We start from the raw sequence: 13409 nt of genomic DNA, 5'->3' as shown, positions 1-13409 counted from the left end.
AGCACTAAGGTAACGTAGATAGTAAACTGCCATAAAAAAGCTGTGAAAACCTCTAGTCACAGTATAATGCTAATGAATCAGTAGATCACTCTGCGAAAAATCCTTTGTTCTCTATGTTCCATTTTGGTGACAATAAGTGCGTTCGCGGCTAACTGTCGGCGACAAATTATCAGCAAATCGCATGTGCACTTTAAAATAATATCGTTCGACTGATATATTATTTTACAAATAATGACATGATTTCGAAGTCAGTATTAAGTATGATATAATGCCCTAGGCCTTATTTTTCAAAATAACGCCCTAGGGTATTAAATTTAAATAACTAGTTAAATACTGTCAAGTTGACAAATAACAACCTAAGTAAAACTATGGTTACCACAATTACGTTACGACTATTGCTGGTAAATGTACCTACTTATTTGAAAACTAATTAATTCAAAATTCATTGAAATTTTTTGCATATAAAGAATAATTTAGTCGGACATTAAACCTTGAAGGCACCACGGGTATATAGATAATAACGCTTTCGGTCAACGTATATCCCTCGGTATATATACCATTGACCTCAAGCGTTAATATCTTTATAATACCCTTGGTACCTTAATAACTATAATAGATGAATATACCAGATGAATGACAATTAACGGCGTCCTACGTTTGTCGTGATTGGTTGTTACCGTCTCGAATTTGCCGTGACTGGTCGTTGGTAGTTGCATTCGCAGATCCCTGAAATTGTCAGAAAATCGCATGCCCACTTAAAAATAATATAAATAATACCGTTGATAGATAAATATACAAGGTTTATTTACTTAGTATAATTTAATAATTAGTTATTAATATTAATTAAAAGTAAAATATACCTTATATATAGTATATTTATCTATTAACGGTATTATTTATATTAGGTGAGGTTAGGAATTGTCGACGACAAATTGTCCAGGGTATCCGCGAACGCACCTATTGTCGCGCATTCAAAATTAGTCTCAAAGTGTGGATTTCAAAATTGGAACCGTCAAAATTCGAGATTGAGCTAACTGCTTCTTTAGCATTAAACGGTGGTGCTAGAACTCTTTAACCGTTATGTCTCTTCACTACATATACCCAAAATCTGGTGGAAAACAAAAGTTATGGTCCTGCTAAAAGCAAGCAAACCTGCTAATGTTGCCAGTACATAGTTGCTTTTCAAAATGTAGTTGTTCTCTAAAACATTGTTCTTTTTAATCTTAAAAAGTAAGCAATCTTCATCATCATCAACCACCCAACCCGTATAAAGTTGAATATAATAGGCCTCCCCTAATGTTTTCCAATTTTGCCGGTCATAATCATCCTGCAGTCAATTTCCATTGATTCTTTTATGTCGTCTGTCCATCGTGTAGACAATCTACCTCTGCTTCTTGTCTGCTCGGGCGCTCCCCACACTGTAATTTTTTGGGTCTCATCCAGTTCCACTTCAACCATGCTATGCTCTCTATGATATCTGTGACCCCTGTACCTCTTATTTCCCCATTTCTAACCTTGTCTCTGAGAGTCGGTCTAAGTAAAGAGTCTGAGTTTGGTTGCTATGGTCTGGGTAAGGAAAGTGTTTCTTCGCTGAAGTCATGACTGGAAGCACACATTGGTCGAACGACTTCTTTTTCGAATAATTTGGCATGTCGCTCTTGAAGTTGTCTGATAGAGCCCATATACTGCCTAGGGTATAGTGATTCTTCTTTACTGTTCAACAGGTTTATTGTCCCTGGAAATTTGGATTTGATTTGGTGACCTAAGTAACTATTTATGAACTAATGCTATTTCGTTGCATTCGACTTTTGGATTTTCGCCTATTATCAGATTAGTCATGTATTGTATCTTCCCAAAATTTATGTTCAAACCAACTTCCTAACATGCGTCATCTATCTCAGTCCGCATGGCTACTTAGTAGGGATACTTGGTAAATAAAACAATAAAACTATTATCTCCTTTTACTCATTTGGCATAGTTTCTCTATAATAAACATAATAAAAATTTATATATACATCTTTACATAATAAACAATATTTGTATAAAATCATAATATCGAAGATAGGAATTTTTCAGGTTATTAAAAGTTATTGCGATGATTTCAGATCTTAGTAGTCTGACCGAAGAGCAAGATATTTTTAATAAAAATCACCCACCTAGCAAGATCTACGCAGATGCTGTTTGGTCGGACTACTATATTTTACTAAATGTTAATATAACATAATACAAATACAATACATTTTATCGAGATGTTGTAATATTCCATATGGTATTCTTAAATAAATCACATGGAAACGATTTCGAAAAATATACAAAAGTTTAAAAATTAAAACTTGTTATAACACTAAAGTTGTTAATAGTTTTTAGTATAGCATAACTTAAAAGGAATTACCCGAGTTTCAACCCAAAATTTCCGTATTTTTCCTGGTACATAATTAAATATGTAATTAAAAATATTTATTTTTACCGTTTTTTACCATTTCACCTTACAGGAAACCTTTTATTCTTATAAAAGAATGTTGAACAAAATGTATGTACATCTGAATGCAAAACAACACTATACATTCTAATAACGACTTGCCTCACAACGCTCTAGAAAGCATATTCTGATTGACGTAAAGCATATATTCTGATTGATTACATGTACTACGAAGAAACAAGAAGAAAATATGTAATCCCAGATGGCATCAAAATCACTTTAAACATAAACACTGAACATGTATTAAATTATTTAAAATATTTACTTTTATATACATCTATTTAATATAATAAAACGAATTCTTGTGTACGTTACTACTCCTCTAATAACCCTGCGTGGTTGATGTGGATTGTATGTTTTTCTAAATAAATAAAAAAAATTACAAGTCCGATTTGGCTCAGATTTTGACATAGGCGGTCTACAAGAATGTCATCTACGATGGTATATTTCCCTTGCAATAGTGACGCACTAGGGCGGAGAAGCTAAGTTCTTATCGGATATCGCATAACCAAATTCAACATAACAAATTACTAGTTAACTAATCATAAATGGTGACCAGTAAAATGTTGAATTCAACAAAAATATGGCTTGCATAACAGAAAGTCACGTTTTGTTTTCAATTTACCACGCAAAACCTGGTGAACACTTAACACATTCAATACAGTCCGTACAATATAGATACCGTTGCACGTCATCCGCGTCATAGCACGTGACGTCACACGATTATTTAAGTCGTAGGTGTGTTCCTTTTTAGAATCGTTTAGCTGGGTACACTGGAATTACAGCCACTAGACATATTTTATTATATACGCGTAGAAATAATATTGAAAGATTTCTATTAATTTAAATATAAAGAAATATACCCTAACTTGTTTCGTTTAATTTGTATAAGTGGAATATAAAGCGTTTTTATAAAGCACACTTGTTCGGATTACACTCTAACTGCGATTGAACAAAGGTATAAATTGGCATAAATTGGTAACATTTATTTGACAGTTGCGGTATTGACATTACAGATTTGTTTTTATTATTTACTTTAACGTAAGATTATAACTTAATTCTTGTTTTCTATTTCTGTTTTTTTTATTTATATTGAATATTAATTTGTTTTATCGTATAATCCACTTCGCGCTAATTATGTGATATATTTGATATAAAATGAATTCAAGAATTTTTTGTAATTGGGCAACAATGTCAACTTAGATCTCTGACGTAGATAATGACGTGCAACGGTATCTATATTGTACGGACTATATTATTAACATAAATGAGGAAAATGACCGATATCTATTGTCCAAAAAATTTATGTAATATTCAACTAAAAGTTAGTCATATTATATAGATCTATAATAAGAGTATACGTGAACTCACTTCGTATGATGTAATAATGTTAACGGGAAGAACTCAAAATTAAATCTTGTACATTGCACTTGATCTTATATAAAAATGGTGAAACTCGGATAATCATTATTATGTACCGCTTTACCAAATTAAACAGCTTTCTTTTTTTTTTGTTGGAAATATGTCATTGTAAGCAACGCCAATTCGCCAACGTAAGTTGTAAGAATCAAAAGTGTGGACTTATACTTTACATTTAAATTAAGGTATTTAAGGTATCGAAAGCAGAGGGAGAAAGTTTTGTTTTTGTATTGTGGTTGTCTCAGCACAGTGCGAGAGCTCCGGGTTGGTTAGCGTCGGACACTATTTCGTGGAGATTCAGTAGAAACGGAGTTGCATCAATGATGATTCAATATGATGATGATTCATCATGATGATTTCCATAGTTCGCGCTCAGCATTTGTCACGTGCAGAATATCATTCTCAGAAATTGGATTCGATTGTTCGAGACAACCGGATCAACTGAGAAAACTCAAGACATAAGTCGCCCGCGATATAGAGGTGAAGGAATGAGTGCTTCAGTTAGTCAAAATGCATCATTATACAATCCCAAAAGAAAATAAACACTGACCTTGCAGTTGATTTAAAAGAACGGTTACATCTAAGAGATCTAATAAATCTAAGAGAGATCAGAACTGTCGCTATTGGATAGAGTTGAATCATTATGACCACTTCATACCTTAGGCATAATGCACACGAAGCGTATCGTCATAGACGCGTATTAGATGCGACGTACGAAAAGCATACGCTTTCGTGCTGCTCACTTGTGTCTTTATGGAATACTGTACACGAAGAGTAAGCGGCGCGGAATCGTCAATGCATACAAGCTTCAAGCCGCCAGGCGTACAACGATGTCAGTCGCTCACCTTTTTTGACAGAATGAGAATGGCGGATCAAATATTAAAATTTGTCCAACTGATTGAAAATTATCAGTGTTTATATAATAATACCCAAACAAGAGTACTCCAGAAAAATGTGTGGAATTTAGAGTCATCTTCCGACTTCTGACAACTCTTTGGCGGCAATAAATAACCTTATGTTGTAGTTTTTGTAGATACAAGGATGCACCCAAAATTTCCTCTGTTTCTTTTTTTTGCGGTGGCGAAGATAATTTAACAAATGTAAGTCCTCTTCATCACTTAACATCTTTGCAACTACTGTAAAAGCATGGAAAACTTTAAAACAAGACGATCACATGCCGCTTGCAAATCGAATCGTTTGCGGATTTTAAGGCGTAAAGGAATCGTCGCTGCATGACGAAACTTATACTCGTCTATGACGATACGCTTCGTGTGCAGAATGCCTTAGAGTGCTTAGAGGTCACAGTTCTGGGCTTCAATGTCCGATAAAGGCATCATCGTTATGCATTTCCACGAAGATCAATGCGGATGATCACTCACTGTGAATAGTGAACATTACTACGAAATGCGAAAATATTATTTGTCCAATAGTTGCGAGAGTTTAAAGAATATCTCAAGAACATGGTTTCGGCAAGACAAAGTCACTTAGCATACTTATACCATGAATTACCAATTTCTGCGGTAAACGAATCGTTCCCGCATAAACTGATTTCACGAGAGGCACCATTAACTGGCCTTTCAAGTATCCTGATCTCAGTTCTCTGGACTTTTTTAATAGGGATAGGGATACCTGAAAATTAAGATCCTCCTCCTCCTCAGTCGTTTCCCCATTGCTGAGTGTCGTGATTCCCTATAATACGAGCAACTATCTCTTTCCATCGGCTTCTGTCCTGAGCTTCTCTCATGGATTCAGAGAATGTTTTCCACTGGCTTTCTGTACTTGATCGAGTAGGTGAGCGACCTCTACTTCTGCGACCTTCAAAGTTTCCCGAAATTATAAGTCTCTCAAGATTATCATCACTTCTTCTTGCAATATGGCCGAAAAATTTTAAGACGGTGGAGAGGCAAATAGAGGAAAGTCGAGTCTGAATATTAAGCTCTTTCAGCCCGTCCATGAGATTTGAAAATTATTGAACACGTATTTTTCAGTTTTTCGATCGGATGTTCAATTCGAGAAATATTCGACCGTTCTGCTACTTTTGGGACATCCTATAATATATAATAAATATGATCTCACTGTGCTGGTGAACTGTCTCATCAGTAAGAGGATAAAGAACATCAAGTCCTGCAAATAGTCCAAAAACAGCGGAAAACTCGACATAGACAAAATCGACGCAGATTAACTCAGAGACTGAGCAAGTTTAGTATTAGTTCTTATAATATCAATCTTAGTTTTAAGTTTTATTTTTTCAACCGTGGAAGCCTTTAGTACTCTCACACATTCTACTTCTGGTTTTAGTTCGTTTTATTAAGTTTCCCTACCTCTCGAAACTTTATAAGGTATTTTGCTACTCTAAGATAATGCAAGCCCTGTTTACATAATGTTTGAAGGATTAAACATACTATAAAACAATATAATTACAACATTTTTTAATTTATAATAACTTAATCCATTTAATTTAAAAACGTTCTCAAACAATAACATGTTTCCAAATATATTGCCTGGGTATTAACTCTTTTTATTTATATAACAAACAATACGAAGTTGTTTAAGGATTTAAGCCTCATTTTTAAGTCCCTGATATATAAATATTAAAACAAGATTTCGTTCGGGACTTCCCGGAGAGATAGAATTATTTCAGTAAATATTACTTTATCGCTCTAATTAAACTAATCTCAAATAATCTCAAATAAATATAAACTTAGTTAATGGAATTATTATTAAAGACCTGAGTGATTATTGGTATTAGGAGCTGTATTTCTTCGAATAGGATTTGCGTTTTTGTGATGGAGGTCTTCTCGTTGGTCCCTACAACATTAATTTGTATTAGTCTAAGTCTAGTACAATGCAGTATAAAAATGGTACATCAAAATAGTCTGTTTATGCTTTTTCTCATGAGGATCTTTCAGTGCGTCACAGTTTTTCGATTTCTTTCTAACGCATTAAATTGTATGTGACAGAAAAAAACGCACGTCGGTGATTACATTTCGTCGGTGACATTTATAACGTTTATTCTAGTTGTCAATAGATGGCGCTATAATCGAAAAAAATTATTTACTAATTATACAGGGTGTTTCATTGGGAAACGGAAATACTTTAATGTTGAATAGAGGTCACCGAGCCGGTTCTAGATATACTACATTTTCTGTCCTAGCGACTTTTATAACCGAGTTACAGGTATTTTATCGGTTTTACCCATTTCTTTCCTAAGCCATAACTTTAGAACCATCCTGTATATTTTTTTGATATTTGGTACACATATGTCTCATTCAAAACCCAAACGACCGACATACTAACCATAAGAAAAACCCAGGTCCGTATTAACAAAATATTATAAAGTAATTGTGACCTTAAAACAACACCCTGTATATTCAAATTTTGAAAATCTGTTTGCATATTTGAAAAGAGCACAAAAAAGTTTAATGGTTCGCTTCAATTTTTTGGCCAGATAATTTTATGACTTTAATTTTCAAATTATATTGAATTTTTTAAGAACTCTGACATTAAAAAGTAGATATTATTAACTTTTAGTTATAAATTATTAATGTTAATTAATAAATACTCATTTTAAGAATAATCAATACTTATCTACCACATTGGAACGACCCAATTACTAATGACAAGAAAAATCCAGGTCCGGATTAAGAAAAAAATATAAAGTAATTGTGACCTTGAAACAACACCCTGTATATTGAAATTTTGAAAGTTTGTTTGCGTATTTTAAATGAGCATAAAAAACTGAGTTAAAAGGTGCATGTCAAATTTTTGGGCAGATAATTTTTTAATTACGGCAATTTTGAAATCATTTTGATTAATTCTGTCAAGTTCACAAGAAGCGGCCAGAAAAATGATGAATAATCCCAATGTAATTAGAAAATCGATTCGAAATATTTTAAAATGAGCAAAAAATGCATTTTTTAATTTGAGCAACTGTTATAGTTTAAATATTTTTAATTTATGTTAAACTGTTGAATTGTTTAAACGAATTTTTTTATTGGATAAGTATAGCTGTTTTTTTAATTCTTGACTAAATCATTAAAATATCCCAATTCTCGCTATTCTAATTTTTAATGCTACAGCTACAAATCCAGAGAATCCATGAAGCCAGCGTAGTAAATAAGTAATTAGTATTTTTAAAATAAGTATTGATTCATTAACATTAAATTACTAAAAGATGCTAAAAGTTAAAAATACATACCTGGTTTTTAATCTCAGAGTTCTTTAAAATTTAAATATAATTTCAAAATTGATGTAATTAAATCAACGGCGAAAAAATTAAAATGAACCTTTAATCACAGTTTTTATGCTTTTTTAAATACAGGGTGTTGGTTCAAGGTCACAATTACTTTATAATTTTTTGTTAATTCGGACCTGGATTTTTCATGTCATTAGTAATTGGTTCGTTCCAATGTGGTAAATAAATATTGATTAAAATGAGTATTAATAATTAATAATTTATAACTAAAAGTTAGCTTTTTTATGTCAGAGTCTTAAAAAATTCAATATAATTTGAAAATTAAAGTCATTAAATTGTCTGGCCGAAAAATTGAAGCGAACCATTAAACTTACTTTTTGTGCTCTTTTCAAATATGCAAACAGATTTTTAAAATTTAAATATACAGGTTGTTGTTTTAAGGTCACAATTACTTTATAATTTTTTGTTAATCCGGACCTGGATTTTTCTTATGGTTAGTATGTCGGTCGTTTGGGTTTTGAATGAGACATATGTGTACCAAATATCAAAAAAAATTACAGGGTGGTTCTAAAGTTATGGCTTAGGAAAGAAATGGGCAAAATCGATAAAACACCCTGTAACTCGGTTAAAAAAGACAGTAGGGCAAACAATGTAGTCTATCTAGAACCGGCGCGGTGACCTCTATTCACCGTTAAAGTATTTCCGTTTCCCAATGAAACGCCCTGTATAATATATCTACGAATATAATCTGTACAATTTATAAGACTATACAAATCAAAGAAAATACCATTTTATAAATGCAATAAACACAATTGATTTGGTTTTATGCCAAATTGCAAATATAATGTGACAACTGTCAGATTTAACTAAAATGTTATGTTAGAATAAATGTCATAAATGTGTATTATCACGGACTCACGGTTCTTAGACATTACTACGGTTGCCTAAATCGACTAACCAATGAACATTAAGGGTGAGAATACGTCACGAGAGTTTACTGTCATTTGAATCGTAATATGATTTTTTTCGAATCCTGGGAAAACCAAGTATTTTAGAAAAATTTAAACGCAGGATGCAAGATTACATTATTACCGAGGGCGGAAAGCCCCTTGAATAAACAAGCAGATTCTATTGAATGAAATATTTGAAATTAAATATTACACTTCTCTTTTATTTACAGCCCTGTAACTTATTAAAATAAACATAGAAGTTTTCAGGGACTTTCAGCCCTCGGTAATAATGTAGTCTTTCATTCTGAGTTTAAATTTTTCAAAAATATTTATTAGTTTTCTCAGGATTCGAAAAAAATGAATACAATTAAAACACATTGAAAATTTTGACATGCGTCAAGTTTTCAGCCCAAACTTAGGCCACACACAATGCAATAATGTTCACATTTTTGAACTGTCAATATTTTTATTTTATCATCTATTGTTTAAAAATAAAACAGTTGATAAGATACCCTCAGATATTCAGTCAATGGTGTGAGCACTGTCGGTTAAATAGTAACGTGTGGCCTTACTTTTACATGCATACCTGTTGTGGCAAATGTATCATATTTTTCAAAATTTTGGAATGCATTTAAACCGTAAAACAATTTTAACTTTCGATTTTAATACAGATTTTAATTCTTTACAAGTATTCTCTCATGACTTTTGATGTAGAATAATTAGGGAAGCAGGAATTCAACAATTCAGAATTTTACATTGAGTTTCCTATGGCCCTTTTTACGATTCACCACCCGGTATAAGATAAAATGTGTACTATTTGTCTTATTATTTCATAATAACACAAATAATACACATATATACAAAATAACACGCATTCAATGATCGAAAATAATTTAAAAATATGGGAATATAAACTCTTGTGACGTAAAGTCAAAAATATAAGTCTCCCCACCACCGTCGGACAAGACAACCGTAATAAAGTCTAATAACCGTGTCACGGACTTACCTTTTTTTCTATCATTTGTGTCGCTTTGAAAAATGCTCATGAAAAGAAGCATAGTTTAGTAATCTGTCAAAATTTATTACTTAAAATTATGCAAATTTGTGACTGCAGTGACTAAATTTCATGAATGTTTCTTGAATTAGTGCCTAAATTGCCCAAAGGTATTATGTCATACGTTTAATACTTAAACAAAGGCTCCGTACAAAGGCGATATTGTGAAGAAAAATAAGGTAGAGGCCACACTAAATATCGAAACATGTAACTAAAATGACCTAACAAAAAAAATTAAACCTTCGATGAACGACTCTTGTTCAAATTCAGTCAACAAGTAAAGGAAATGCTACTTACTTAAAAAATGATAAATGCTGTTCTAGGAGGAACCTGCAATTGCATTGAGCTAGTTCTGGCCAGTGAGCAATAACTCGCCTTAGATATATTTGTAGCCGTTTTCTTCTATCTTCAACCAATGTAGAATCCTACAAAATTTAAAATCAATTACATTAAAACATAAAGACTGTTCAGATGATTTTTAGATTACATTTGAATAAAGGTAGGTTCAGTATGGGCCATTCCACGAACATACGCCTGTTTTGGATTACTTCGACAACGAATATTTTACTGTGCAACATAAGAAGTACGAAAATAAATGGCGCTAATAACACAGGCCAACGATGAAAAAACTTTTTTGATAAAATTACCTTTATCTTATGTATTTTGGTGTGCTGAGTCCGAAAATCATATTAAAAATGCTGTATCACCCACCATTCATTCACAATTTAACATTTAAAATTGCATAATTACCTTTGAAACCAAGATTACTACTAAGGAAAAAGAAGCTTGGATTGGATTCAAAAAAGTTGTAACCAAGTTTTTAGGTAATGTGAAAGACCCTAACTACGAGCTAATAGTAGCTAATTTATTAGATAAGTTTTTTTTAAGCATCATTTGTCACGCAAAACGTCAAACTGACAGTGCCCATTAAAATCTGCTCTTAATAAAATTAACTATTTAGCGAGTTAATTAGTAGAAAAAAGGACACTTGGTGTGATTTAAAAACTGATATTGATTGAGTGCGATAAACAGTGCTATAAGCGACCCCCAATGGGGGAAGCTTTTTCCCCAGGGACACCATTAGGTGAAAACTTTTCAGGTGCTAGTGAGAATAGTGAAATGGATATTATTGAATCAAGTTTAATAGAAAATTTGGATGATTCTACTGCGAAAATTACAACTAAAACCAGAGATGTTATTAAAGTGCCGACACAACAAATTCCACCTCCGCAAAAAGTTGTAGAGAAAAAATTGTTCAACGTTGCATCAGATAAGTACAATTTTGATAATGTTTATGTATATATAGAAAAATAAAACAATCAGGATATTGGCCGTTTACATCCACTTACTGTTGCGGACATTTTGCATAAAAAATTGAACATTCCTAATATTATTGAAATAAAAGCCATTGGAAAAAACAGAATTAAAGTTTTGTTAAGGTCAATCGTAGATGCAAATAATTTAGTTAAAAATATAAAATTAAAAGACCAAAACTTAGTAGCATATGTCCCTAACCATTTACTAGAAATAAGAGGCCTAATAAGAGATATTGATACTCAATACGATGAAAAGTATTTGTTAGATAATAGTAAATCTCCCTCCCCCATAATAGCCTTTAAAAGAACTTACAGAAAAGTTGACACCGATGGAAAAACTAACTATGTACCCAAAAGGACAATGATAGTCACCTTCGAAGGAAATATTCTTCCTAGCTACATTTCAATAAATAGTGTATTTTTTCCTGTTGAAACCTACATTGGCAAAGTAACACAGTGTTACAATTGCTTAAGATTTGGACATATTTCCAAGCAGTGTCGCAGTCCACAAGCACATTGCATAAAATGTGGAAAAATCAAAAATGAAGATCATACATGTCAAGATAATGATGTTCAATGCATACATTGTGATAGTAAAGATCATGTTTCCATATCCAAGAAGTGTCCAAAATACGAACATCAAAAGAAGATAAAGAACGTGATGATTGAGCAAAAAATTTCCTTTATCGAGGCAAAAAATTACTGTGAATCGTCCTTCTCGGGATTGTTTATTCAGAATAGATATTCCACACTAGACAATATCGAAGACAGTTTTCCTCCCCTCCCAACATCTTCAAAAAAATCATCCCCTTCTACTACCACACATAAAAATCAAAACATTTCAAATAATACATCCCAATCCCAACCCTCCTCAAGCCACTATAATATAGCTAAAAAACGAAAAATATCACCAAACCAAACACAAAACAATTCACCCATGTTCCCTTTTAATTTTGGGCCCTCCAAACCCCTTCCTGCTAATTTAAAACCCCCTATTTGTCAAAACAAATCAGATCAACGAGTATTGGAAACACTCATTTCCAATTATATTTTTAATTTGATTACAAATATTCAAACTGTAGATGATATAAAAACTATGAGTCAAGATAGTATTTACCATGGTATAAAAACGATTTTAGAGGATATCACTCATAAATAACATGTTCCCAGAACTTAAATCATTAAAAATTTTGCAATGGAACGGTAGATCCGTTGTTTCGAATAAAAATAGTTTAATTCATTTTTTATTAACTGAAAATATTGATATTGTATTATTAAGTGAAACCTGGTTCAAACCAAATCAAAATTATACATTTAAAGGTTATAATGTAATTCGCCAAGATAGATATGACGGGTATGCAGGTGTTGCAATTTTAATTAAAACAACTATACCATTTCGTGAAATAAATATTAGAAACAATTTTAATGAGGGAATTTTAGTTTGCGGTGCTATCGTTAAATGTAACACAATAGAATTAAGTTTTTTATCTATATATAGACCTCCAAATATTAGTACATCCAAAAACGATTGGATAAATATCTTCTCACAAATCAAATCACCTTTTTTAATTGGCGGAGATATGAATGCTCATCACTCACTATGGGGCTCACTGCGTAATGATCCAGTTGGTAACCAAATTGTTAGCAGTATCGAAGACCTAGATCTTGTAATTTTGAATAATGGAGAACCTACATATCTTCCTAGATATGGTACTCAAAAATCTATGATTGACATTTCACTCTGCACAGCTAATATAGCCAGTAAATTTACTTGGTCAGTTTTATCTGACACCTTAGGCTCGAATCATTTTGCTATATCTATGAATTTTTCAATAACCAACACCTCACAAGAAATAATTTATCCAAAAAGCAAATGGAATATCAAGAAAGCAAATTGGTCCCTGTATACATCCTTAATTGAAAACATGTTTTCCAACTACAATAGCTCTTTCAATACTTATCAAAATTATAGTTTTCTATTAGATTGCATTAATGA

The 13409-nt window shown here is 32.2% G+C and overlaps 1 protein-coding gene across 3 annotated transcripts in view; it reads right to left on the bottom strand.

Moving 5' to 3' along the window:
* Positions 1-1947: 1947 nt before the first annotated feature.
* The window catches only part of LOC114332284 (sorting nexin-29), a 93806-nt gene continuing 82344 nt past the window's right edge, over positions 1948-13409 (bottom strand). For all 3 annotated transcript variants that reach the window (XM_050656867.1, XM_050656871.1, XM_050656877.1), the window contains 2 exons: positions 10395-10522; positions 1948-6706 (listed from right to left, as the gene is read on the bottom strand). In XM_050656867.1, coding sequence (XP_050512824.1) covers positions 6619-6706; positions 10395-10522 — 216 coding nt within the window. In that variant the 3' untranslated portion in view covers positions 1948-6618. The remainder of the gene's footprint in view (positions 6707-10394; positions 10523-13409) is intronic.

This window comes from Diabrotica virgifera, chromosome 1, assembly GCF_917563875.1.
Source record: "Diabrotica virgifera virgifera chromosome 1, PGI_DIABVI_V3a".
NCBI classification, from domain to species: Eukaryota; Metazoa; Arthropoda; class Insecta; order Coleoptera; family Chrysomelidae; genus Diabrotica; species Diabrotica virgifera.
Note: the sequence above shows the minus strand (reverse complement) of the source record. Positions and strands in the feature narration are given on the sequence as shown.